Raw genomic sequence first — 26,149 nt, 5'->3', positions numbered from 1 at the left:
TTTATGGAACTGAGAAATCAAGACACACAGTAACTCCTCTTACCATCACTGTGGTAGTCTGCTTCACGTTATCACACCTGCATTTATTTTATCTTCTGTTTCTGCTTTTGCTTCTGCTTTTGCTTCTGTGTCTCCTTCTCCTCTTCCTCACCTGAGAAGAATATAAATGTAAAATATGAGCTAACAGTAAACACTGCAGGTAAAGTTATACAGAGAACTGAGATTCGCTCCTTCAAAATCTGGGGTGTTTCAAAAGGTGTTCAAGTGGTTGGTGAAGTAATCTGGTGTCTGATATGATGAGAGTTCAATTCCAGCTGCCGCAGAAAACAGTCTGACGATCTGAGTTTCATTAATACGGACTTCACTTTACTTCCACAACACTCATCAACATGACATAAAAACACCCCCACTAACACCATGATATCTGTCTTGAATGAGATACCTAGCTCTAGCATGTGGGCCAAAGCAAACCAATGACGGGTACAATATATTAGTCATTCGTGTATTATGCATCACCGGGTTGATTTTTTTGTCTCTCTCTCTTAAACTTATGGAGGAGTGACCAGACACAACCTAACTTGAATCAAATGACCGTGAGAAGTTCAATGTCTCCTTTAATGTCTGTTTTTCTTTGCCCTCTTTTATAACCTCATTTTTTATCCTCATCATCTTAAACTCCATGTCAACTGTCACCAAATATTTCCCAAAAGATTTTGTTTTGAGTGATATCTCAATCTTCCCCATGGAATTAGTAACATCTATCTATCTATCTATCTATTGCCAGACACTATAATCCCGTACGGGGTGGCCATTTGACTCTGAGTTATTTGTTTTACAGGGAGGGGCACTAACCCTCCACCAACCCACTTGACACGTAGGGAGCATGTATGGTTTGGTTATATGGTTACCACCCAGCGTTGTAAATGGTTTCTTGGCTTACAGGAAACCATTAGGCTTGTCGCCCAATGTAAAGGCACCTGTAACGGAAAGAAAAGCAATAAGTAGTGACAGAAAAGATGGGAGAAATAAGAAGAGAGGAGGGCAGGTACAGAAAAAAAATGATAAAGGCTAAGGAAGAAGTAGGCAGCACTACATCAAGTGAGTGGATGATGTTCGCCACCACCTACCACTAATTAGTAACATAACATGTAATAAATTTAATTAACTGTCTAATGGTCATGAAACTTTATATATCTATACCATACCTACCTTAGCAGCAGTTTGTATGTTAGAAGTCCAAGACAGGAAAAAAAATGTCAAAAATGCCGAAAAAAAGTAGTTCAAGGTAACTTTGACATCACTCTGCTTTGGGTCAAGTTACAGTCCATGTACCTTAACACTTCCTCCTCTTTAATACCAATATATACAAGATGCCAAATGTGAGTGAGAGGAAAATGGCTTCATGAACATGATTAGGAGATGTATTCTAGGTCGCATAGAAGATTTTACAGTACCTCTTTCTCTGCAATGTATTTTCCATATTGTATCTTTTAATCAGACTACTGTATGTCGGTACTAACAGTTCTATCCCCACCTTCATTTGAAATGTGAACCTGGTGTACTGCAGGTTGAAGTTGCCCTTTTCCATCAGTTCACCATCCTCCTTTTAGTGGTAGGAAGGGAGCTGTGGGATGTATGTAGAACCAGGCAGAGGAATCACTGATTATACTGGTACCACCATGCGAAGGCATCTCCAAAAATACTGTGCAATATATGAATGATGTATGAAAGGACATCAGGGTGTACAGGTACTACAACATGCACAAAAAATAGCTTGGAAAAAGGTAATATAAAGCCTCCTATGCCACTCAGATTAATGCTTTATATTCTATTCACACTCACCCCAGACTCTTTTGTGGATACTTTCCCCGATGAAGTAAAAGACGCCCATGAGCACCATCATAAAGCCAATGAAGGCCACCCGTGCCGGCATTATCAGATTGGCCAACACTGGGTACACCCAGTGGCCAGTCTGGTATGCAATAAAACACACCCTGGAATGTAAGTCAATAGATTAGGTGACAGCCCAGATTTCATGGTAATTATTTCATGGCAATTCATTATGCAGGTGCACATTATCGTACAAATTGATATTCTCTTCTATGTTATATATATATTTTTTGTATCAACACAGTTAACTTCAGTAAGGTACATGAAGATGAAGATGAATAACATGCAAAATAACTCACTGAGAAGAAGTGTTATGAAGTCTTGTATGCTACCACAACCCATATAAATTTTTTATCAATCCATACAGCACAATAAATCATCACTATAAGTCATAAAAAAATCTTATTTCATACCAACATCATCCTGCTCTTTTTCCCACCAAACAATCGAGTAAGGTAAGATCCAGAATGCACGAATAGAGAAAATCATAACAATGGAAAAACTGATCAATGACATACACAAAGAAATAGGCCACACACTCATTCACTAACCACTTGAGCCCCTAGAATTCTGGCTCCATTATAAAGACATTACCTACCTTCCATACATGAGTGCTTCATATTCTATACATGAGTGCTTCATATCTGAGTACTGGTATATAATAAAATGCACAAGTAGACAAGGCAGAAGAACATGACAGTGGGAAATCCTGTGATGATGATGATAATGATGAACAGTATTCAAGGTTCTTATAATACAAAGTGTGTGCTAATAGTGAAGGTGGCTCTCACATATTGTACCGTACTAACCAGCTCAAGTATATTAAGGTGAAAAATGCGACTGTAGCAAATCCCGAGGTGCGCGAGGGAAAGCTGTGTTGTATGAGGCAGAGCTCCAGCAATGCCCCGACACCCGGCGTGGTGTGCACATTGTGATTCAGCCACAATGGAAAGAATGAGTCGAATATCTCTGGGAATATCAACTTGCGGTCTATATTGTACAGGCCCCAGAATGACACCGTCACAAACTGTTGGTAACAAGAGCAAACTTAAACAGGTTGTCCTTATTGTAGGCCAAGCATTCCAAAATATCATAAGTTTTCTCATACAAATGATACTGTACCTGTACAATAAAGTCAAATCAAACAATACTATGCTTTCTCTAACTGAATCCCCTATACTGAGGCTGGCAATGGTACAGTTGATGTTTATTATGAGCTGGAAGCCAGCTATACTAAGTGCCAAAAACTAACTAATTACTTCCAAATACTGATGGACTTTTACTACATTTACATGTAGCTGAAAGTCCTGTTTAACAGTGATAACTGTGTGGCTACTACATTCATGAAATAAGGAATTACTGATATGGTAACAGAAGGTCTATTAGCCCATAATGAGGTTATCAGTTTGGAAACAAATGACAGAGCCAACGATCTAACCAACATGTGTGAGTAAAGGATAAAAACGAGGAAGGCTCTCCCCCTCCCCTCACAAAACTTCATTTTTATGGTAGTACCTCCCACAGCTGATGGTAGCCAGCCATCTATTGTCTTTCGAGTGGCGGGAAAACTGGCGAATCAACTTTACAGATAGCAATGGAATCACAACAGAGAATGTGAAACTGACAAGGACAGTGTATGTGGGTGAGGCGGAGGGGGGAAGGGCAGGGGGAGACTGAGGATGAGATGGAGAGATATAGGATGGAAGAGTGTGTGAAATGGACAGGGGGCAGCCAGATGGCAGAAGACAGAGAGACATGGGGGCACTTCATCTGTGGCCTCCCCTTAAGGGACTGAAGTGTCTGGTGATTGATACATGGATAAGACAGGATTTTTCTGCAATTTTGTGTGAGTCACAAGCAAAACAGTACATAAAAAATAAATTTCTAATTTAAACCTAATGTACTGTACTCAAAAATTCAAAATGCTGAGGAAGGTGGTACTAAAAACAATTCAAAGTATGAAGGGTGTCAATACTCACCAAGCCAGCTGAGAAGGCAACGGTGGAAAACATATAATCCCGCACCCTCTGAGTGACCGACTGCTTGTGGTGCACAGGGGTGTTGGTGCCTACCATGTCATTCACAAAGGCGAAACTGAAGTACGTGAACTGAAGCAGCTGGAATAACAAAGGAAACATTAGAAATACCTCAGGATATGGACTTCAGTATGATGACATCCCTTACTCTTTTCTTGCTACCTCCATTTTATTAGGGACCTTCAATACTGCAGTCTTTTGTAATTGAATCTTGGTACAATAAAACAATGCTGGAAAAGGATGACTACAAATGGTGGCACCAATATAATAGGATGGCTCTACTTCCCAGTTATATAAATACCCCTAAACTCCCCTACCCTATCTCCCGTAAAGAGGATAGTGGGCTGCAGAAGGGCAATTTCAGCCTGCAGTCCACTGGGTTCATGTCCAGATGAGCCTAAGGTCACAATCTACAGACAGATAGTTTTATTCATCTCATAAAAATCATCTTTCGGTGAAAAGGATTAGAAACAGCATCCCTTACAGTGATTTTTTTACTATGAGATGTCTTTCCTTTGTTGATTGAAATTGTATGATAGCATCCTAGATAAGTGCCATGGCTTACTTATCCTGCAGTATCCACATGCTGAGGAACCTGTATTGCCCAATATGAATTTCACTGCTGCCAAGACCTGTATGACTATGCCAACTCCTTCCACCTTAAAAGGCAAATGTAAAAAAGTATTATGTGCAGTCTGGACAAACAAATGATACATATACAAGTACTTTAAGACTTGGTGCTAATGAATCAACAATGTGTACAATGAAAATGAACCATGTATCAAGCACACTTTATGCTTATTCTCTAAGGAATAGCTACAGTGCAGTGTGTAAAGCGGTAGTGAATCCCATGATAATAAAGACTGGGGAGTGGTAAAATTTGGTAAATACTGTATATAGCATATTAGACTCATGGCTTGTGAAACATAGGCTAAGGTTGCCAAGATCCATCTATCTATCTACAGCCAGATGCTATAATCCTGTAAGGGGTGGCTGTTTGTCTTTGAGTTAGCTGTTTTATGGTAAGGCGCATTAATACCCCACCAACCTACTTGTTGACACATAGAGAACACATATGGGTTGGTTATATGGCTACCACCCTGCATTGTAAATTGTTTCCTAGCTTACAGGAAACTATTAGCCTTGGCACTCAATGTAATGCCACCTGAAAGGGAAAGAAGAGTAACAAAAAGTGACAAGAAAGACGGGAGAAATTGGAATAGAGGAGGGCAAACAGAAAAATAATGATAAAGGTGAAGGAAGACGTAGGCAGCACTACATCAAGTGAGTGGATAATGGTCACCACCACCTACCACCAAGATCAAAATGCTAAAAACCAACACTTTATAACCCCATGAATCCAATTACATAATTTATTGTTTACTTTTACTACTTCAAGACTTGTTTTATTCAACTTTGGATTGACTTCCAGCAGTGAAGGAGTTAATGAAGGCTATATCTAAAGACTCCAGTTTGAAAGCTCCAGTTCCACCCAAAGCTGAAAACAATTATCTAGCTATGGCAAGAATAGACTAATACAAAACATGTCACTGGACTAAGGAATTGTTTCATGGACTTGTAATATGTGATAAAAATTCAGCATGAGGGGGTTTCAAAGGAAGCCTCTAGTGCTTATACCACCACTGATACATCTCATCCTGCAGATTACAAGACAGTGCTTGAGAGAACTAGTAATTATCTGCAAGGTCAAGTATTTAAAATGGATGAGTCTGGAAACTTTAATATGTGACTCCTATCCTCCATACTAGAGGGGAAACACAAGGTTAAAACCTGCCAGGAAAGAGTGGGTATTAATTGCAGTGACTCCTACAAGCAAGTGAAAGTGAAAACAAATATTTATTTAAAAATCTGATAAGCTAAGGGTGCTGATGAAGATAGACACAGAGGTGATAAGCATACACTTTGACAATAACACAAAGGATTGGGGTACTGCTGCTGTGGTGGTAAAGTGGCTTGGCTCAGAGTTTGTGCTGAACGTGGAGTCATGTTGTGCTGCTTATAACATGGCAATTAAAGGTGCCTAACCCTTGACATCTGGTCGAGTCACCCTGCTGTTTTGGAAGGTTGTGAAAGAGGTTAGAGGGGAAGATGGAATAAACAGTGGAACTGGGGATGGCAATGTTAGTGAAAAAATTAAATGTTTTCAACTTGAGGACATATTAACTGACATTACTACCCAAACAATTTTATTTAATTCAGGAAAGACGACTCACAAGGCAAGGGGCTGAAAAGCACTGAAACTAACCCCTCCCTTAGCTGAATGAATTCATCTGAAGGGACCAAGAATAAAATGAAAAATAATAAAACATTATGAACATTTTAGAGAACCCTGGTTTACAACATTCCTAATACTGTATTACAGCCTGTTTGTTTTCACCTGATGGAACTGATCCCCTTGCATAACCTGAATACTAAGTCATGGTTGCATAAAATCTGACGGGATATGAGTCTCCTCGTTTATTAGTCAAATCAGCCCTCCAATCTGACTACATGTAGCCATCAACTCAGCCGAAATGGGTCAGAGATGATCGTCAAGTAGAACAATATCACTAAAACTCACCATATCCCAAAAAGTAAGGTACTTAAAGGGCCCATAACCAATGTTCCTCAGCTTGAGAATCTCCTCTGGTGGTCTAAGGTCGAGCAGATATACTTTGATGCCGTACCCATAATGCACCACCATGGCCAGGTGGAAGAGTGTTGTCAGTGCCCCCATGATGCACACAAGTAACTACCTTCAATCTGGAAAGAGCAATACATTTCATTTACTGCCTTCACTCCAAGAACGTGTTTTTAACCTGCATCACAAGACACCAGGTATAAAAGAAAAATGCACACTTATCTTTTTCCTGGGTTTGTTTGCTCACCTGGTAGGACGCCCAATCGGAAACAAATAACACAATAGAGATCAAACGGCCCAACTTGCTAAAATGACATACCATTCAAGGAAGGCTTGTAGAAATATCTTATCATTTTACATTGGTGATTGGTTGAGTGTGTCAGGCATGAATCTGATGGGGAGATAATACTAATTAATACACAATTGCTGTAGAATGACTGATTGGGTTGGGGAAGAAAGCATTATGGACTGAAAAAAAAGAAAGAAATTTTTGACAAAAACCTTCACTGCATGCAAGCCATTAATCTAAAATTCCTGCATACCTTTCCACAGGCCGCACTCTCTTGACCCCTCCCCACACCCACCATAATTGTGGCTTATCTAATTTATTCTTTGTGCCTCATGCCCATTTCTTTAATCCCCTCCCTTGACACTTTCTTTTTTGTAAGATTTTTGGAAATAATGCTTGGAGGATATTTTGACATACAGACTAACGGCAGCAAATGTTGCTCCTTTCTTACTTAGAGTCTGGTCATGAGTTTCACCTGCCCCCCACAACTGTACTATTTCGACTGTCACACCCAGGAAACTGAGGAAAGGCTTAAGTAATGACCTTCGTCACCATGACACATCAAGTTGAATAACCATCATCGGAACCCCATTCCCCGCCGTAAAATATGCATAAATTAAATACTTACGTGACTCTCAAGGCTGCCACGGAAGAGTGACTTGCATGGAGGCTCTACCAATGAGTGGCTGTCAATGCTTACAGGCAGTAATTGCGAATCAGCTGCTAATCCCTGATATTAACCGCACCCCCAGCCCGATCAAAGGTTGTCATGAGTGTTCGATCGAGACTGTTTGGCTTTAATAATTTAATAAACCTGTATCATAAGTTCTGTGTTTTAACTCAAATTTAATACAGTACTACCAAAATTATCTTTTTCATAATTCTCCGTTCTAATGCACCAAAAACATTTACAATCATATTTTACAAATACTATGGTGAAATATAAGATCCAGGCCGTAAACTGGAACAAACCCTTCAATTGTTTATGTCCAATATTGTCAAGTAACGGGTTCGAAATTGAGTTTAATTCGGCTCCTCTTTTTTTTTATTTTTTATTCTTTTTGTTTTGGCTGCCTGGTTATTTTTATTGTTTTGTTCTACAGCTATAACCACTCTCATCTACTCTAGTCTGATTTGAGTATATTTGCAGTGGTGTCTGTGTCAATGTGATACTTTCTGATTGATTGACTGAATAAATTTTATTGTTGTAGGTGTATACAGAGTATTTATGCATCAAAAAGAGGTGGTGGGTCATGCCACACACATTTAGCTTTGTTAAATTACAGTTAATAGCAGAATGCAATATAATTTCGTTTCCTCGTCTCCTGACGTCGAAATGTTACCTATCGGCTTGTTGTTGTTGTTGTTGATTCTCTCCTCATTCGAGGAGACCGGGCCTTGCTGTAGCCCGGTTGGTGGTGGTTGTCTTGAGTAAGGTAAGGGGGAAGACAGGGCCTGGGGAATGCCCAGCACACACGCCCTGTCTCCTGGCTGAGTTGCGGTGTGTGTGACCTATCGGCTATCCCTATATCCCATATTGTGTCCCTTCGTATCTTCCTAAAAATTTTCTGATCGTTTTAGCGCTATTTCGGAAATGACTGCATCCGTCACCTACATGCTAGAAATTGATCAGCTTGTTTTTTGCATGCCAATTAACTATTAGACAGGCAGAGTATGTGTGACACAAGAATCAATGAAAATCCCTTCCTCCTTTGGTTACTGTGTAAGAAAGCACATTACCAACGCTAAATTAGCACCATCCTTCCCCGTCATCCTTATTCTCTTTCTCTCTCCTCATCTTTATTCCCCCTCTCACCCTTTCCCTCTGACACCTTCCCCTCCCCCACTCCCATCTCCTTACTCCCTTTCCCCTTATCTTTCCTCCTCTCCTTTCCCCTCACCCTCAACTCTCTCTCCACCCCTCACCCTTTCCTCCTTTTCCCTCCCCCCCCTTCTTTTTCACTCTGTTCCAATCTCCCTCCTCCCTCCCCTCTTCTCTACTCCCCCATCATCTCTCCTCTCTCTTACCTAACCCTCCTCCTCCCTACTCCCCGACCCCCTCAAGATATCTACTGTTAGAAACACTAGTTCTTTAACCTGTTCAGTACTATGATCTCTGTCTGTCTGTCTGTCTGTCTGTCTGTCTGTCACACACTCTTTCTCTCTCTCTCTCTCTCTCTCTCTCTCTCTCTTTCTCTCTCTCTCTCAATCAATCAATCAATCAATCAATCAAACTATAATGGCAGGACCATCATTCCACTCCTCTGAACACTTGACTCTCACCTGCCTTGTTCCATCCCAGCCTTGTAATATTAGTTATCCTCATTGTCACCGTCGTCGTTGTATCATCATCATCATCGAAGATAGATGGATAGACAGATAGAGAGGTGGATAGATAGATAGATAGAGAGTGAGAGGTAAACTCTGGGATGATGCGGTGATGTGTGTGTGTGTGTGTGTGTGTGTGTGTGTGTGTGTGTGTGTGTGTGTAAACTTGAAAGTCATCCTAATGATGATCTCTTCTAGAGTAGAGTGGTGGGCAGATGGGTTGGGTTGGGTGGTGGATAAGTGGGTGTGTGAGTGGGATGGGGTGGGTGGGTGGACGGGAGGGGTGGAATAGAGTGGGTGAGGTGATAATTTATCGTTGTCTGGAATAATGATATGCACATTTAGAAAGGTTCTTTATTATGGAAATACAACGGTTTAGACCCCACCAGGACCCTCTTGAAGGTAAAAATAGGAAGAGAGTACATGCTTTCATGCAAGGTAATCCATTTAGGCTACTGTCTCTTTTGTTTTGTGTTACGAGGGGGACGCGTGTACGGTTTGGTTTGCTGAGCGCAGGTACAGTAGTGTGGCTACGTAATGAAATTAGTAATTAACCATGCAATCAGTGACTGTTAAAAAAAAAAGGCAGACAGTATAAAGTATATATATAAAGAGCCGTGGGAAGTTGAAAATAATGCTGGGTAGAGTTATGTAAGAACCCGTTCTATGTTACCCGTATGATTCCGATATCACCTTCATCACAGTCGTTATCTCCATAATACCCGTATAAATTTATCATCAGCAGCATCAACATCTCTTCATCCACGAGGGTGGATCCGACACATCATTATCATCATTATAATCGTCATTAAGCCGTATCCTTATGTCAACACGATTCTCTCTCTCTCTCTCTCTCTCTCTCTCTCTCTCTCTCTCTCTCTCTCTCTCTCTCTCGTGTGCCTCAGAGACATCCATAGAACATATTAATCTTGCGTTTGTCCCGCCATGACAGTTCCTTGTTGCCCATTTTCACGTCCCCCTCTGCCTTGGCGATCAGTGTGGGCTGTGAGGAGTTCTGTCGATGTAAACACACACATTTTAATATTGTTAATACCTTCAATCTATAGTGACGTTTTTCCCAATTATTGTTCTTATCTGCGACGATTTTTTATTTTGCTTTTTGCTTTGAGGAGACCTTTTAACCATGAAGAGCTGGATGTGACTTTCAATACTTTCACTAACTGGGTCTCTTAAGGTATATAAATATAGCCTGTTACTAGCAAAGATTAAAAAAAAAAATGGAGAGCTTAATATTTTCATTGTTGTGTGTGAGAATCAAAGCCAATGATTTCTATGTCCATACAAACTGTGAAGGAAATGAACTTTGGGATTTGTATGGATATTTGTGCTTTGTCGGACTGACGAATCTGACCTTGGCGAATGTCCGACGGCCGTAGTGCATGATGGAGTGGTAGTCGTAGGGCACCGCCAGCGTCGGGAACTTCCAATTTTTCTGGAACTGAGCCTTTGAACCTGACACAAACACACAAGTAAGCCTTTTTAGTCTCACTGATAAGAGCGAGAGCGTTGCATGCACTGTTCATCATCATCATAATTATCCTCCTCCTCCTCCTCCTCCTGCTCCTCATCATCATCATCACCATCATCCTGTAGTTACCGTAAGAACAGATCACTTCAAAAATTAAATGTAAGAATAGGTAACCTCAAAATCAAGACCCACTACTTATTAATTCACACCATCGTGACGTAAAATGGAACTGCCGTGCTGCTCACCATCCCTAATGTTGCTCCAGACGACGGTGATGTGTTGGTCGCGATCTGGCCTGCTGTGTTCGTGAGGGAAACCCAAGGCGTGAAGGACCTCGTGTTTTATCTTGCCGGGGTACACGCAGCCCTTCCCTAGGTTCACTATCACCTGCGGTAGATTCTTGTAAATTAAAAGAATAATAAAAACAAAAGAAGAACCCATGGGATATAATCTTCAAATTTTATCTTTCTGTATTAAAAAGGGTAAGAAAAAGCTGGAGGGGGGAGAGGAAGGGGGAGACTGAAGATGGGATGGAAAGATGGAGTAGAGAGGTATATGAGAGTGGGGGTGTAAGTTTGAGGGGAGGGCAGCGAAATGGCAGGGGACAGCGATATGGAGGCGATTTATTTGTGGCGAACCCTTACGGAATTAAGACGTCTGTATTTAGATAGATAGGTAGATAGATGGACAAGAGAAAAAAGCCAGATTCAAGATTTATTCATTTTGAGATGCCTGGACACATCGTATTTTTTAAAGACGAGGTTAAAACGGTGGGAAAGACAAATTGAGAAAGACTGTTCCCGAATTGGCCAGATGCATATGATGAAGATGATGATGATGATGATGATGATGATGATGATGACGTACCAAGCAGATATCAAAATTTAATAACAAAAAGAAATGATGGTATTTTTTCGGGTGTTATGACAACTGAATGAGTAAGTGCTGACTGATTGATTTGACTGACTGTTTGATTGATTGTTTGACTGACTGATTAATTGATTGATTGCCTGATTGACTGTTCCAGCTCACCTTGCCGTCTGACGAAGGATATCCTAGGGCAGAGGTCCAACACTTGCCGCTGCCCGTCCTAATTTGCAGGTACCGCGCCTCACCTGCCCGGGCCTGCAAGCAAACAACACATACAGGTACGTACACATCATTAAACAGTATCAAGGGTTGTTTATAAAGGATCATGACTAATTTGGTCGACAGAAGATCCTCCATGACAGTTAATCATTATCCCAAAGGTAGATTACACGTCCGACATGTGTACGAGTATCATGGGTCGTGTTTATAAAAGACCATGACAAATTTTAAGAGAATATTCCATAACGTTAACAAAATTTTAAGATAAATAAATGTCTAAAGAGGCTAACTTTCATCGTATAACAGATCGTCTTTTTTTTTTTGTCACGTTAATATTGATTCTAAATGGATAGCTAAGCGTTTTGGCATTTGAATGAGGGAAAATAAAAGAACGAAAGACCATTTTCCTTCAAAACTTAGGCTATATTCTCATGGTTTTAGAATTTCCCTGATGCCACTTCGTCAGCGATTTATTTAGCATATCGCACCTTCGCTATTAACACTCTCTGGCTACGTACCGTGAAATTGACGCAGGTGTTTTGCTGGATGTTTCTCAGGGCAGCCTTCACCTTCTTTACTGTTGGAGGGGGGGATGTGGTGGATTAGCAGATGAAGAATATGACAAGGATAGTAATGACAATAATTAGTTTCATGATGTGACATAATTTTATACTTGTGTGTGTGTGTGTGTGTGTGTGTGTGTGTGTGTGTGTGTGTGTGAGAGAGAGAGAGAGAGAGAGAGAGAGAGAGAGAGAGAGAGAGAGAGAGAGAGAGAGAGAGAGAAGAAAAAAGAAAAATGTACTCACTAGCTTTCTTTGAGCCGGACACCTCGTAGGGGACTCGTGCGTTAGGCCAGGGTTGGATCTTAGACGCCCGACTGCTGCCCTTCTCTTGCATCTCCTCAAAGGAAGGCTCCTCCTCCAGTTCCTCCCACGGCCTCTTCTCCTCCAGCTCCTCCTCCAGCTCTTCCTCCAGCTCCTCCTCCAGCTCCTCCCATGGTGTCTCTTCCTCCGCTTCGTCCCAAGGCAGAGATGGCTCCGGCGTTCCCGTTGTCTTGTCTCCTGAAGCGATATTAAGACTTGCCAGTGCTGTCATGTTTGCCTTGCGTAATTATATGGCTGTGTGTGATGGAACATGAAATTTGTGCCAAGGGAGTCTGTACACATACCGTTTCCATGGTACCTGTGAGGGATTTTTTTTTTTTTTTTGGGGGGGGGGCCTGAGGTTGGAGGTGGGAGGGGGAGGAGGGGGAAGGAGCAATAGGGTATAGACAGGTCTACACAAGTGGGGGAGGGGAGAGGCTCCGATGGGGTCATACTCTGTTACAGCAGAGCTCACTACTGCACACTGTGCTCACATTTTATAGTCCTGAATTTAAAAAAAGGGGGGACCAGAGGGAAGTCCAAAGGTATAAATAAGAGGCCTGGATCCCCTCAGGACCCCTCAGGACTACGGGATTGGGGAAGAGGGAACTAGACAGTTTTATGTGAGAGTACCTTTTAATCCACCGCATTTTCTGTAAACGACTATTGGTACACATGTGTTCTCTAGTAGTTGAGACGGGATCAACATCAGAATATTACATTTTAGTGAATCAGAAATTTAAGAATGTTACTACCACTTCGCTTTACAGGGTGTTAGAGACTACTGAATGTTAAAAAATAAATAAAAAAGAAAATAACATTCGATATATGGAATGTTAGATAAATTTACCATTGTCCTTTTTTTGTACCTGGACATGGTAGCCTAGTGTAGGCCTACTGTATATGAGTTTGTGGACGCATGTCATCGGCCAGCTGTGCTGCTGAGGACTTTAACATATTCCCCTCTTCCTGATTTTCTCGCTCACGATTACGAAACCGTCTTTTCCACATGGCGACGTCCTCTTCACTTTAATCAGGCAACAACTGAACGATATTATACAACGAGGATGATGATTAAGACTAACGCCCTCCAGTTTTAAGAATATCTCCGTCGAGGAAAATAATTTGGAGATGAAAAGAGTAATATAAAAAGTACCGTACGTGGCGCTCAAGGGGTTAATAACACGTACACTTATCACGTGCACTGGAATATCCACCCACAACTATGCACATTATAGACGCACTTCAGAACTCATCATCATTCTGACGTTATTATTATTTGTTAATATTATTATTGTATTATTATTATTATTATTATTATTATTATTATTATTATTATAGCAACAACAACAACAACAACAGCACCTACCACTACTACTACTACTACTACTACTACTACTATTATTATTATTATTATTATTATTATTATTACTATTATCATTCTATCTATCTATTGCCAGACGCCTTAATCCCGCATGGGGTGGCCACAAACCAATATATCACAGACGGCATCACCATACCTTCATAAATATATTTTCAGTCAGTCTTTAAATTTTGCACAAAAAGGTAAAATAAATAAAATCAAAGCCAGATTCAGTGTGGACTGTAGGGCATAAATATTAATTTTCACCTCCCTAAGATGAAGATGGCTACCTGACGTGGCTCACACCTTTTTCTTTCTTCCTCTCTTTTCTTTTTCTTACTGACTTTCTCTCTTTTTCCTTCTTTCTTTCTTACTTACTTGCTTTCTCTCATTCATTTTTTTTTTTTATTATGTCCGTCGTAATTTCTGTTGCAAAAAGACCGGACTTAAGATTTTTGCCGGGAAACTTGGACCTCTAATGATGTCACCGAAAACGTAAGAGATCAAAATAAGAGAGGGGAGGGGGGTAACTTCAGAAACCCTACACCGAGGCGTTTGGTTACTTGCAGGCGTGTTCCTTAGTGACAGATGGGGCTTGGGTTACTTTGAGAGGAGCAATAGGTTTCTTTGAGCTGGGCAAGTCACGAACATGACTACCTTATCTCACCACATACACGTTTTATCTCATGACACGATCCCTCGACCCCCATATCAACAGTGAGTGCAGTAGAAAATCACCATTATACTATCTATCTACGTATCTATCGGTCTGTCTGTCTGTCTATCTAATTTTGGATTGTCAAGAAGCCATACTGTTCGATCAGATACAAAACTCGAAATTAATATCTCTAGTACCCTTTCGCGCGACACCTTTCACGTGAAAGTGGACTTGAGAGAGAGAGAGAGAGACCTGGATTTGATTCCTGCATCTTGAAAACCAGTAATACAGCTACGATTAACAAAAGATATGACCAAAACGAAATACCGTATGGATGAATGCAAATATAAACCCTAAGAAAATGAAAATATATATATTGCCTGAACAACAAAGCCTAGATAACTGAGAATATCTAGAAAGCCTAGAAAACAGAATATATGAAGCCTCGATTGGATGAAAATTTTTGTCGATGTACTTGCGGCAAACCTCGACTTGATTTTTGGTACCCCGTAACTCTCGATTCGCAACTGCCAAAGGACGTAACAAAGGAGGCAACGTGTGTATCTTCAAAAAGGAGGAAAAACTGTCAAATAGGGCATCCATTATCGCTGGGAGGGAGCCAGAAAGCTGAGCTGTCTGGGAAGCTTATCGTTATCTATTTTCCTGTTTCGGCGGTGCTATCTAAGTCGCTATCAGTGTGTGCTGTACTTGATTTAGCACCACTACGCTTCTCAACTTTAACAAGGGTAACAATATTATCAACATCACTTGAATAAAAAGCACCATACGCAGGCTCTTGTCCTTTATCCTCATTAAAAACAAAAAAATAATCAAATATATGTGCTCCTTTACTGAAACTGAAAACATGTGACGTCACTGGACAAGATGGCCTACTGCGATGTACACACAAAACACAAGTTCACTGGTCACATTTTCCACTTACAGGAGAACCTAGAAAAAGAGAATTACGAAATTTATATAATGTAGTTCAAAGTTCATGTACCGGTAACTAGGTGAATATGACCTGTAATATTTAAAATGAGAATATGATCCCGACACCAGTATCTTGTTTAAGCGACCCACTTTCGCGAATGTTTTAACTTAGTGTTCTTGGAAATAGGGAAAGGCAGTGGTTATCGCCCCATTATCTCTGCAATATTTCCCCGGTATTTCCCTTGAGTTATATTTCCTCATTATCCTCAGTATTTGGTTAGTATTTTCCCAGAATCTCTCGGTATTTGTTAACTTCTCTCTCTCTCTCTCTCTCTCTCTCTCTCTCTCTCTCTCCATGTACACGGCTGCTTTAGTTGACCGAACCGTGGTTGAAAAAACAAATGACATAGGCTTAGCAATGAGTTTTGAGAGAGAGAGAGAGAGAGAGAGAGAGAGAGAGAGAGAGAGAGAGAGAAACGAAATATAACTAATGTCTCTAAAATGATGATATATAGCTTACAACACAACATTCTTCCTTACAATACACACATCTGTAGAAGCAAAGATGAAGTAGTATATTAAGAATGCACCTATTGAACTCCCTTATTCTGTTTTTATTTGACTTACTGCATATTTGGCTTTTTGTTTTTCCATACGTATAGCTTTTTTTCATGTCAACACCCTCAAATTATTCCTGGATCCGCCCCTGGTGTATCCCGCCAAATAAATCGCTAAGGAAGAGGTGTTAGGGAGCTTCTTTAACCGGCGAGAATAAGGGTTTCACAGTTTCTAGCAATCAGTTCCGGAGTTCATCTTTTTTTTTTTTTTTTAATCTATATCACTGTCAGTCATTTAAAGCATCGTTATTTATTGATAGTGAGCATTGAGTAGACAGTCCGTTCTCTGATGCCCAGCAGTTGTCGCTCATCATCAGCAGAGAGTGAGCCCAACATCTCATATCACCGCATGGGTACGATCACTGAACACACACACACACACACACACACACACACACACACACACACACACACACACACACACACACACACACACACTCATGCATACACACAGTATTAAGCATAATAATAATAATAATAATAATAATAATAATAATAATAATAACAATGACAATAATAATGATAATAATAATAATAATAATAATAATAATAATAATAATAATAACAATGACAATAATAATGATAATAATAATAATAATAATAATAATAATAATAATAATAATAATAATAATAACAATGACAATAATAATGATAATAATAATAATAATAATAATAATAATAATAATAATAATAATATCGATAATAATAATAATGAAATCGACAGCAACCCCTCCAGTTCGAAAAAAAAAAAATCCATCCTAAGGTGAACGAAACCGTCTGAAAATAGTATAAGAGGAAAAGAAAGGTTAAGTCAATGGATTCGTAACTTTTCCCGTCATTTTTCCCCTTCACTCTGCAGAGCATCGCCACTGGAACCTGTTTTGGCGGTATAAGGGTCAAGAAAAGGATTGTGCATGTGCGGGGTGTGGGGTGAGGGGAGGGATGGCACTGGGTGGGGGAAAGGGGTGAGGGAGGGGTGATGCAGGGTGGGGGAGAGGGGTGAGGGAGGGGTGTTAGGCCCTGGACGCACCCCGCAAAGTTTTCCTACTGTCGGGTGGGGTGGGAGGGGTGGTGGGCGGTTACAACACAAGGATGTCCCTTCCTTGAGCCACGTGCAATGGGAATGTAGGAAAGCACTGCAAGGATGATGATGATGATGATGATGATGATAATAATGATGATGACGTACGGGAACTTTCTAATGATGATGTTGATGATGATTAACATGTCGGTGTTCTTTCACTCACACAAGTGTACGATAAACTGAATCATAGGTATTATCCTCATTTAGATAATCACCATTTACTAATTACCAGCTACATCACGCACTGCACTATACCTTTGAACTGTAGCTTCTGTAATTATATCTGATAATATCCCAGTCAGGGCTAAATGTCCGGTAAATCAGCAAGACAGTGTATGTGTTGCGTTTTTGTGTCGTCACTGTTGACTTATTTTTTTATACCTTTGCTTTACAAGGTTAGAGTCGGTTCTTCAGTTTGTATATATCTCTGTTTATATGCGTCCACGTATGTATATAAAGTGAAGTAATTAACACACAGTTCAAACAAGGAAGGGGAAATGAGAAGGCAAGAGAAATGACAGGGGAAAAAAAATATATATGTAAGAAATGTGTACGAGTATGGAGGTGCACAGGACAAGGGTTGCAGTGTATGTCTTTTAACTTATACTCGACGAAATGGCGTTTTTATCCGTAGGCATTATAAACAACGTATTTTTGTGGATCACTTGGTCTGTGAGAAGGTGCCGAGAAAGTCAGAGGATGGAATGGTCAGTGTATGGATGCGTAGGCTATTTGACTAGGTGGTTTATTGATAGTTCTTCAAATACTGCACTTTTCTATTTCTGTTTTTTTTGGATCCCTTGATGAAGTAAAAGAAATAGGGTTGAAGTGATGATGATGATGATGATGGTGGTGGTGGTGTTGAGGGTGACAATGATGATGATGATGATGATGATGGTGATGATAAGTTAATAAATAAATGGACAAATAAATCAGAATGCCAACTTTATACTGAAGGTCCCTCACTCCTAGCTCCGCCCTCTCCTTGAGAAATTCTTACGTGACTTGCATTCAAATAATAGACAGAGACAACAGATAGATAGATGTATAGATGGATAGATAAAGGGGTAGATAGATAGAGAGAGATATTCTGGAGTAAAATCTAGAGACAGCTATTGATTAATTATTACATGTAGATATTAAGAAAGGTATCTGTACACTGACTGAAAGAGAAAAAGATTGCTAAAGAGGTATACAAAGAGAGAGAGAGAGAGAGAGAGAGAGAGAGAGAGAGAGAGTTCCCGGAAAGAGCAGTGTGTCTCTTATATTTACGATCAGTTCAAGGCTCTTATCCTCGTGGGCGTTTTCACCTGAGGGAACTGAGCAAGAACATGAAATATTAAGTCGTAGCTGCATGAAAGTCGATGAGCCTAAGTTTATGAGGTAGGAATGAGTCTCCTTGGTTTCTAGTCAAATGTATCCCAGTCAAAGTTCACCTGGCCATCAACTGAGATGAATAGTAACAATAATAATAATAATAATAATAAAATAATAATAATACGAAGCAAAGAAGAGTAGGAAAGGAAGGGAAAGCAGGAGGAGGAGGAAGAGGAGGAGGAGGAGGAGGAGGAAGAAGAAGAAGAAGGAAAACAGGAGGAGGAGAAGGAGGATTGACAAGTGTGGGCGTATATGGGGGAGGATGAATGAGTGTGGTGGTTCCCAGAAGAGGTACACATTAAGCCCTCGTAGCCGTGTGCTCTTTGTTTTGTTTTCATAGGATAGAACTGGGCCATTTGCATAACTTGAATACTAACGTCCTGGTTTTTGAAATTCGGTGAGTCTTAATTATGAGGCAGCACTGAATCTCCCTGGTTACTAGTCAAGACGCCACTCCAATCTGATTACACTTGGCCATCAAGCGAGCCTTAGTTATGAGGAAGCAACGAGTCTCCTTGGTTACTAGTCAAATCTGACCTCCAGTCTGAGTATACCTGGCCATCAACCGAGCTGAAAGGGGTTAAGGATTTTTGCCTGTTAGAATAAACGCACTATAGTACTTTTTAACTTTACGATTTTTTTTATATAATATTTTCACTACTGCCTTTGTGTCAGTTAGATTATTCTCACATTGATTCGGTTTTTATAACACAAACTTGTTAATTTTTCAGTCCCGTTCTGTTATTTTCCTCATTTTGCTGCTTATTTTCCGTAGCTTAAACTGTGGCTCTACGACTTCCCCACAGCACTTCTTCGTGACTAGCACCATATTCATTCTAATATAGAAAAAGTTCACATAACAAAAAACTTAATATTAACTCGTCCTATGCAGATATTTTCATTTGGTTGCTTATTTCCCATGGCATAATGGGCGGATTACAACAAAACACTTCTTCGTGATTAGCACCATCTTCATTCCAGTACCGTCAATAGCACTCCACTAGAAACTCGCCTGGTGGTATCTCTTGTACTGTGTGGAAGGGTCAGTCTGCTGGTGTGGGCGTGAGTGGCAGTGGGAGTGGGAAATATGTCCCACTCTTTTTACTGGTCGACTAGGCGTGATGGGGGAGCGTTGTCATGGTAACCACAAGAGTAGCCAGGCAGGTGTGTGGGGTAGGTGTGTGAGTCAGGTGTGTGGGTCAGGTGTGTGGGGTAGGTGTCAGGGTCAGGTGTGTGGGTCAGGTGTGTGGGGTAGGTGTCAGGGTCAGTGTGTGGGTCAGGTGTGTGGGTCAGGTGTGTGGAGTAGGTGTGTGGGTCAGCTGTGTGGGTCACGTGTGTCGGTCAGGTGTGTGAGGTAGGTGTATGGGTCATGTGCGTGGGGTAAGTGTGTGGGGCATGTGTGTGGGCTAGGCGTGTGGGTCAGGTGTGTGGGTCAGGTGTGTGGGTTAGGTGTGCGGGGTAGGTGTGTGGGGTGTGGGACAGGTGTGTGTCGGTGGTGTGTATGAGAGAGAGAGAGAGAGAGAGAGAGAGAGAGAGAGAGAGCAAGTGTATTGATCTTTCACCTGCTGAGGTGAGAGCACACCACACCACACCACACCTGTAGAACACCACATCACACCACACCTGCGGCACACAATACCACACCACACCACACCATGTTGAGTTTTTACACCAGCGCTAGAGAAGTGATAGAGCGAATGTTGTGCTTTACTCGACGTGTGTGTGGTGTGTATGAGAGAGAGAGAGAGAGAGAGAGAGAGAGAGAGAGAGAGAGAGAGAGAGAGAGAGAGAGAGAGCAAAATAAAATAAGTTTTAATCCGATTTCATCCAGACTTGACCCAGCAGAAGCAATTTAAACCATTTTTTAATCCCATTTACACCAGACATTTTGAAGAGTTGAAAGTAAAACAAGAACAAAGGACTTTAATTTTGAAAAGAGCCATAGGTCAGGGTCACAGGGGAGGGTGTAAGGTCAAGGTCACAGGGAGGGTGTAAGGTCAAGGTCACAGGGAAGGGTGTAAGGTCAAGGTCACAGGAAGGGTGTGAGGTCAAGGTCACATGGCAGGGTCAATTTATTTTTTTTTTTATCCGAATTAGACCAAACTTGGCGGAAGGGTTCAAGGTGAGGCAAGGAAAGGGGGCAATTAAATATCAAAACAATAAATTAAGATCAAAGTCAAAGCGAAAGGACAATTTTCCAGGTCAAGGAGTAAATTCATCTCAAATCGTTCTGATCGGAAGGGTTAGGGGTCAGACAAGGATGAAATAATTCCGTCTTGAGAGCAACCAGTCGAAGGTTAAGATCAGAAGGCAAAGTCAAATGTGTGTGTGTGTGTGTGTGTGTGTGTGTGTGTGTGTGTGTGTGTGTGTGTGTGTGTGTGTGTGTGAGAGAGAGAGAGAGAGAGAGAGAGAGAGAGAGAGAGCCGGCACCCTGCACGCAATATACTCATTAGCCCTACGGACAACTATACTTGGCGGCCATCTTTGATCCAGACAGACAGATAGATTGATAGATAGATAGACAGAGATAGATAGATAGATAGATGGATAGATAGCTGCAGGAATGAAATATGTATAAAAGTATTAATATGCATTGTGCTTGAAATACATAGATACACAGACAGATGGATAGATAGATGGATAGATAGATAGATAGATAGATGGATGGATAGGTAGATGGACAGATAGAGGAATGATGTATATAGGTGGTAAGTAGTAATAGAAAGTTTGTATGAGAGAGAGAGAGAGAGAGGAAAACTATGGTAGCGGCAACACATAACCTTCAACAATAAACACAGTAAACAGGATCTCTCTCTCTCTCTCTCTCTCTCTCTCTCTCTCTCTCTCACACACACACACACACACACACACACACACTTGCTTAAATAATTGACACAAATAATACGAGTTCTGTGTTTGCATAATAATCTGAAGGTTGACAGGCATACCACAATGGCGAAAGCTGTCCCCCTCTCTGTTTACCTTGGGATCTCTTTATTTTCCGCCTCTTGTTTACACTGTTTCGGCACCTCTTTGTGAAATTGTATATATGTGCGTTTTTGTTTATTTGTGTTGTAGGTTATTGTTGCTTCTGAGTTGTGTGTGTGTGTGTGTGTGTGTGTGTGTGTGTGTGTGTGTGTGTGAGTGTGTGTGTGTGTGTGAGTGTGTGTGTGTGTGTGTGTGTGTGTGTGTGTGTGTGTGTGTGTGTGTGTGTGTGTGTGTGTGTGTGTGTGTGTGTGTACGAGTGTGTTTATGTTGTGTTGGGCCTTATGGAGAGAGAGGCTGACTAGGGAAGTGTGTGTGATTGAAGTGGATGAGGGAGGGGGAGGCTAAGGGTGTGGTGGAGGAATATGGCGGAGAGGTAAATGACAGTGGATGCAAGCTGGGGAGAGGGCAGTGTGATGGCAGAGGACAGGGTGACATGAAGGTGATTCGCTTGTGGCCATTCCTCTAGAATTAAGACTTCTGGATACATGTAGGCAGATACAGCGTATGTATGTTTTGCATTCTTGTGGTTATGCTAGTTGCTGTTGTAATGATGCTGTACTTCGGTCTGAGACGGCCTTGATTCACGCACAGGGGCTCAAATCCCCAAAGTGATTGAAGGTTCTCTCTCATGAAAAAAGATACCAGGTGAATGGGTCGATCTCCTTCCCTGGACTACAGAAGCCTACCCTCGGGCCCCTACGCCACTAAAAAGGTAATATCGGACCTACTGTTACCGTTATTCTTATGTGTTCATGCGTGCAGCTTTCTTTATCATGTTTTTTATCTAGTGCTTGGAGCTGAAGAGAGACGCCTTCAGGTCGTGGCTCTGATACAAACGTTCCTCACTCCCCTTCCTCTCCCCCGAAAGGAGGATGATGGACTGCAGGGAGGGAACAGCTCCAGTCTGCGTCCACTGTGACCACGTCCTTGTGAACCTGAGGCCACAGCAACAACATCTAATGCTTGTGTGTTAAATGAACTTACCGATATTGTTGGCATGGCGGGCTGCCCTGTGCTGGCTCTCTGGTGGCGTGCCTTCGAACTCGCCCCAGTCCTGCCCGGGGCCGGTGGTGGTGGGGCTTTGTGGGGCCCGTAGACCACCCACACCCTTACCTGCAGCATGAACTTATGGTAGAGCACTGGTTCCTTCATTTTTCCATTTTGTGGCCGAATTTAAATACGATAACATTCTTGATCCCCATCAGCATCTTGATTTAAGCAAACATGGCAATATTGTCTGGATGAGCATGCTGGATGTGAAATGTTAAAAGTTTTGGGTAGTTATGAATAGAGAAGCAGTGCATGCACTTTATATAACACTTCAATATGACCCTGAAAACTCACTGGTGAAACCGATATTACATTTTGTCATCAACTGGAGTATCGGTAATTGAGTTTTACAGTAAAATGTCGTTTCCCACGTGAAACTGATTTTGCTGTGCTTGTTTGATACTGAACAGCTTTGAAATCTCCTTTTCGCAGAGATATTAAAACTGATAGAATTACCTAAACAACCAATTTGCTGATAATATGGCAGCAACCCAAAACTCGATGAAACTCCTTTCTCAGAATGTATCCTTGGCAAATGAGTCACTTAAATTTCTGGAATTCATCTTGCATTGCTTCTAAGTAAGCTATCAGTATGTTCTACACGAGTTGGACAGAAAACGGATTCATCACAAATCTAGCCTCGGCAAAATGATAATAAAATGTTTTCTCTAGTGAATCCATATAATTAAGGTTGCTCCAAAGCCCCCATGAGAAATGCGAAGTGGCCATCTGTATGGGAACAAGTAATTGTAAGTCTTATGGGAATATATAAGCTGCTGAATTCCTCTATTACTGAGAAGAGTGCTTTTATCTCCTCTTAAATTGTCACCGAACCTGGTGGACACATCTGAGAGCACTGCTATGTCGTGGAAAGTTGTAGTTGAGTACGATACCAGGTTTTTGTTAGAGCTGCGGTGATTTGGTGGCTAGTGTACTCAGTTCGTGTTGCGTGAGTCCCGAGTTTAGGGTTGGAGACAGCGCTGTGGCGGACATATACAGTGGGTGTTGGTAGTTTGTCCTTTCACACATACATATCTTCTAACCAAGTCTGAGTTTTACCAATTATATATACAGACTCTGAAGCACAAATATAGCTCCGATACAGCGCACTGACTTTCACATGCATCATTCTTCCTACAGACACACCTTCCCCGCTCGTATTTCTCCAGCACTGAGGAAGGGTTAATTCTGGCTGTCACTCTCCCTCCGAGGAGAATGTTCAGCCCTGCAATGGACCCCATATGGGAGAGATTTACACTACGTCATTGTTGACTCATTGGCCTCCCCCAGGGTCACAGACTCCACTTCCTTTGCCTGCGTGATAACCATGTACTAAACAGCATTATTCAAAAACACCTCACTGACTCTGGCCACTGCAGAAAATTAACTTTTGATACGGTAATAAAGCTACCTGTCATGATTACAGACACTTTGCAACAGTGCAAATAAGTTAGCGTATGAAAAAAATAAGACCGAATTTCTGAAATCATCCTGCAGGCCGTCTGAACCTTCTTTGTAGGCCAGTAGTAGTACATGCTTCAGTTTGAGAAAACGTCTTATATTGTAATGGCATGAGCAAAGTTCACCAATAATCCTCTGCCAGCATTATTTCCCGCCTTCCATATTTCATATCCCTTCCCAAACGAAAGAGAATAGAGTCCCCTTCCTTCTCCTACTCTTTTGTTGTCTACATCATGTTGTTATCACATAAAAATAGTGCAGTTACGCAATGCCTTCCGTTGCCTCAGCCAGCAGAGAAGTGTCGACGAAATTTTGCTCATGGTAGTACAGTACAGTTAAGGTACACTCACCCTGTGCTGCCATCACCACCACTACAAGCCACACTGCCGCCATGTCAGCCCAAGTCACCATGATGCTAGGACGTATGTGTTTCCTCCCTGCCCTTATGTTGGCTGCCCCTGTGTCCCTGTGCTCTCTGCTGCTACTCTTGTACTCCGTGCTTTTTCTCCAGTGCACATCTGCTCTCTTCTCCTGCTACTGTTCCCCTCTGCCCTCTGTTCCTGCTCCTCTGCACTCTGCCCCGTGTCTGCTGCACCACCACAGCTGCAGGACAAGGTACAGCGGTGAACATCCTGCCGAGTGATGCTATACCGTGTCTCTCACAAATGGCCCCGCTGTTATGGGATGGACATTCTGAATAACGCTACAGTGACGTCACGCGCTGTTCATCACGGCACCTCATATCACTTCCTGTTCGCTCATGCAACGGTGCTGTCCGGATATGCCACACAGGGGGAATGAGGGTGAGAAGTATCATTATCATCATCATCATCATCATCATTATCATCATCATCATTATCATCATCAGCATCAGCATTATCATCAGCATCAGCATCTTTGTCCCCATCAAGGGGTTCATCATCACCAGCAGCGTCTTTATCCCTTTCAAGAGGTGCCCTAAGCAGCGGCCTGTCAGTTGAACTTGGCTGTCAGCGGTATCTGTCCCCACCACACAGCTATTAGATTATCCCACTGTGTACGTACGTGTGTTGAGGTACCAAATGCGAGCTCTATGTTTAGCCCAGTTCTACACATATTAGCTGGCATATCATTTTTTTTTTTTTTTCATGACAGCTGAGTCCATTGTTTCTCGGTTGGGTATCAGTCTTGGAAAGTGAGTATTATGCATCATCGGCTACAACTAAGTCCCTCGTTTTAACACTAGTATTGTACAATGTGAGTGTTGGTCTGTTTACTACTGTATGTGCTGTATTGCTGAACGGTTGTGCCTCGTGTTATTTCTCTCTCGGAAACACCCAGCACGTAGGTACGCAAATCTGGCAGCCGACAGACGATCGTACTGAGATTGAGAGTGACCATTACAGTTCTTTCACCTCAAGTTGCTTCAGAATTTCCACTTTTTGCAGCTTGTTTCACGTACCTCAGTGGCAGAAACAGGGGGATGCCACGGCTCTATATCCCGGCAGCATATTCTAGTGTTAATCTATTGTTACACCTCAAGGAATCAAGATGGAGGGACGGCAATTTTAAGTCAGCGTAAAAAGAGTATAGTTGCCTTGATTTAGACTGTTGTGCGGCCCGGCAAGACTGATTTCCAACCCTTCTGGATAAAGGAAAGGCTAACTATCAGTCTTAATCAACCACACCCCTGCAACAAAACGATACGTAGCGTGAGATGGATTCAGTGTGGGAATGTGGGAAAATACTACCTCGTGTGTTTATACCCTGGGTGAACAGGATGCAAAGCAGGAAAAAGTAATAAAATGTAGTTAGTGTGATTACATACAAGTGGTAATAAAGATGTCTGTAGTGCCACACACGCGTTATCAGTGGTATGTTATTGACGTCAACACACACACACACACACACACACACACACACACACACACACACACACACACACACACACACACCATACGTACACATCCAAACAGGAGCACTCAAATATATGCAAATGTATATCGTACATAAA

General features: G+C 41.6%; 2 protein-coding genes across 2 annotated transcripts; both read right to left on the bottom strand.

The window, feature by feature from the left end:
• On the bottom strand, positions 1-7,600 carry LOC145418500 (androgen-induced gene 1 protein-like). The gene is made up of 6 exons (XM_080286901.1): positions 7,485-7,600; positions 6,508-6,689; positions 3,870-4,007; positions 2,700-2,917; positions 1,843-1,994; positions 1-151 (listed from the first exon to the last, which is right to left on the bottom strand). The coding sequence occupies exons 2-6, from the start codon at positions 6,661-6,663 to the stop codon at positions 84-86; spliced, it is 732 nt and encodes a 243-aa protein (XP_080143027.1). The 5' UTR covers positions 6,664-6,689; positions 7,485-7,600; the 3' UTR covers positions 1-83.
• Positions 7,601-10,085: 2,485 nt separating this feature from the next.
• On the bottom strand, positions 10,086-24,567 carry LOC145417684 (astacin-like metalloendopeptidase). Its single transcript, XM_080286309.1, has 7 exons — positions 24,507-24,567; positions 22,630-22,758; positions 12,281-12,339; positions 11,706-11,798; positions 10,919-11,060; positions 10,557-10,657; positions 10,086-10,199 (listed from the first exon to the last, which is right to left on the bottom strand). The coding sequence occupies exons 1-7, from the start codon at positions 24,565-24,567 to the stop codon at positions 10,086-10,088; spliced, it is 699 nt and encodes a 232-aa protein (XP_080142435.1).
• Positions 24,568-26,149: the final 1,582 nt, after the last annotated feature.

This window comes from Coenobita brevimanus, chromosome 14 (assembly GCF_032717465.1).
Source record: "Coenobita brevimanus isolate Jiangsu-jjx chromosome 14, ASM3271746v2, whole genome shotgun sequence".
Lineage (NCBI taxonomy): Eukaryota > Metazoa > Arthropoda > Malacostraca > Decapoda > Coenobitidae > Coenobita > Coenobita brevimanus.
Note: the sequence above shows the minus strand (reverse complement) of the source record. Positions and strands in the feature narration are given on the sequence as shown.

What these genes read in the sequence shown, in the direction of transcription:
- LOC145417684 (XM_080286309.1), bottom strand. Translation starts at nt 24,567, where the DNA reads ATGGTGACTTGGGCTGACATGGCGGCAGTGTGGCTTGTAGTGGTGGTG. An exon ending in ACACCTGCGTCAATTTCACG is followed by an intron (nt 11,799 to 12,280) that starts GTACGTAGCCAG and finishes GTTTGCTTGCAG; the next exon opens with GCCCGGGCAGGTGAGGCGCG. An exon ending in CTGGAGCAACATTAGGGATG is followed by an intron (nt 10,658 to 10,918) that starts GTGAGCAGCACG and finishes TGTTTGTGTCAG; the next exon opens with GTTCAAAGGCTCAGTTCCAG.
- LOC145418500 (XM_080286901.1), bottom strand. Translation starts at nt 6,663, where the DNA reads ATGGGGGCACTGACAACACTCTTCCACCTGGCCATGGTGGTGCATTAT. An exon ending in ACCTTACTTTTTGGGATATG is followed by an intron (nt 4,008 to 6,507) that starts GTGAGTTTTAGT and finishes TTGTTATTCCAG; the next exon opens with CTGCTTCAGTTCACGTACTT. An exon ending in TTGCCTTCTCAGCTGGCTTG is followed by an intron (nt 2,918 to 3,869) that starts GTGAGTATTGAC and finishes TGTTACCAACAG; the next exon opens with TTTGTGACGGTGTCATTCTG.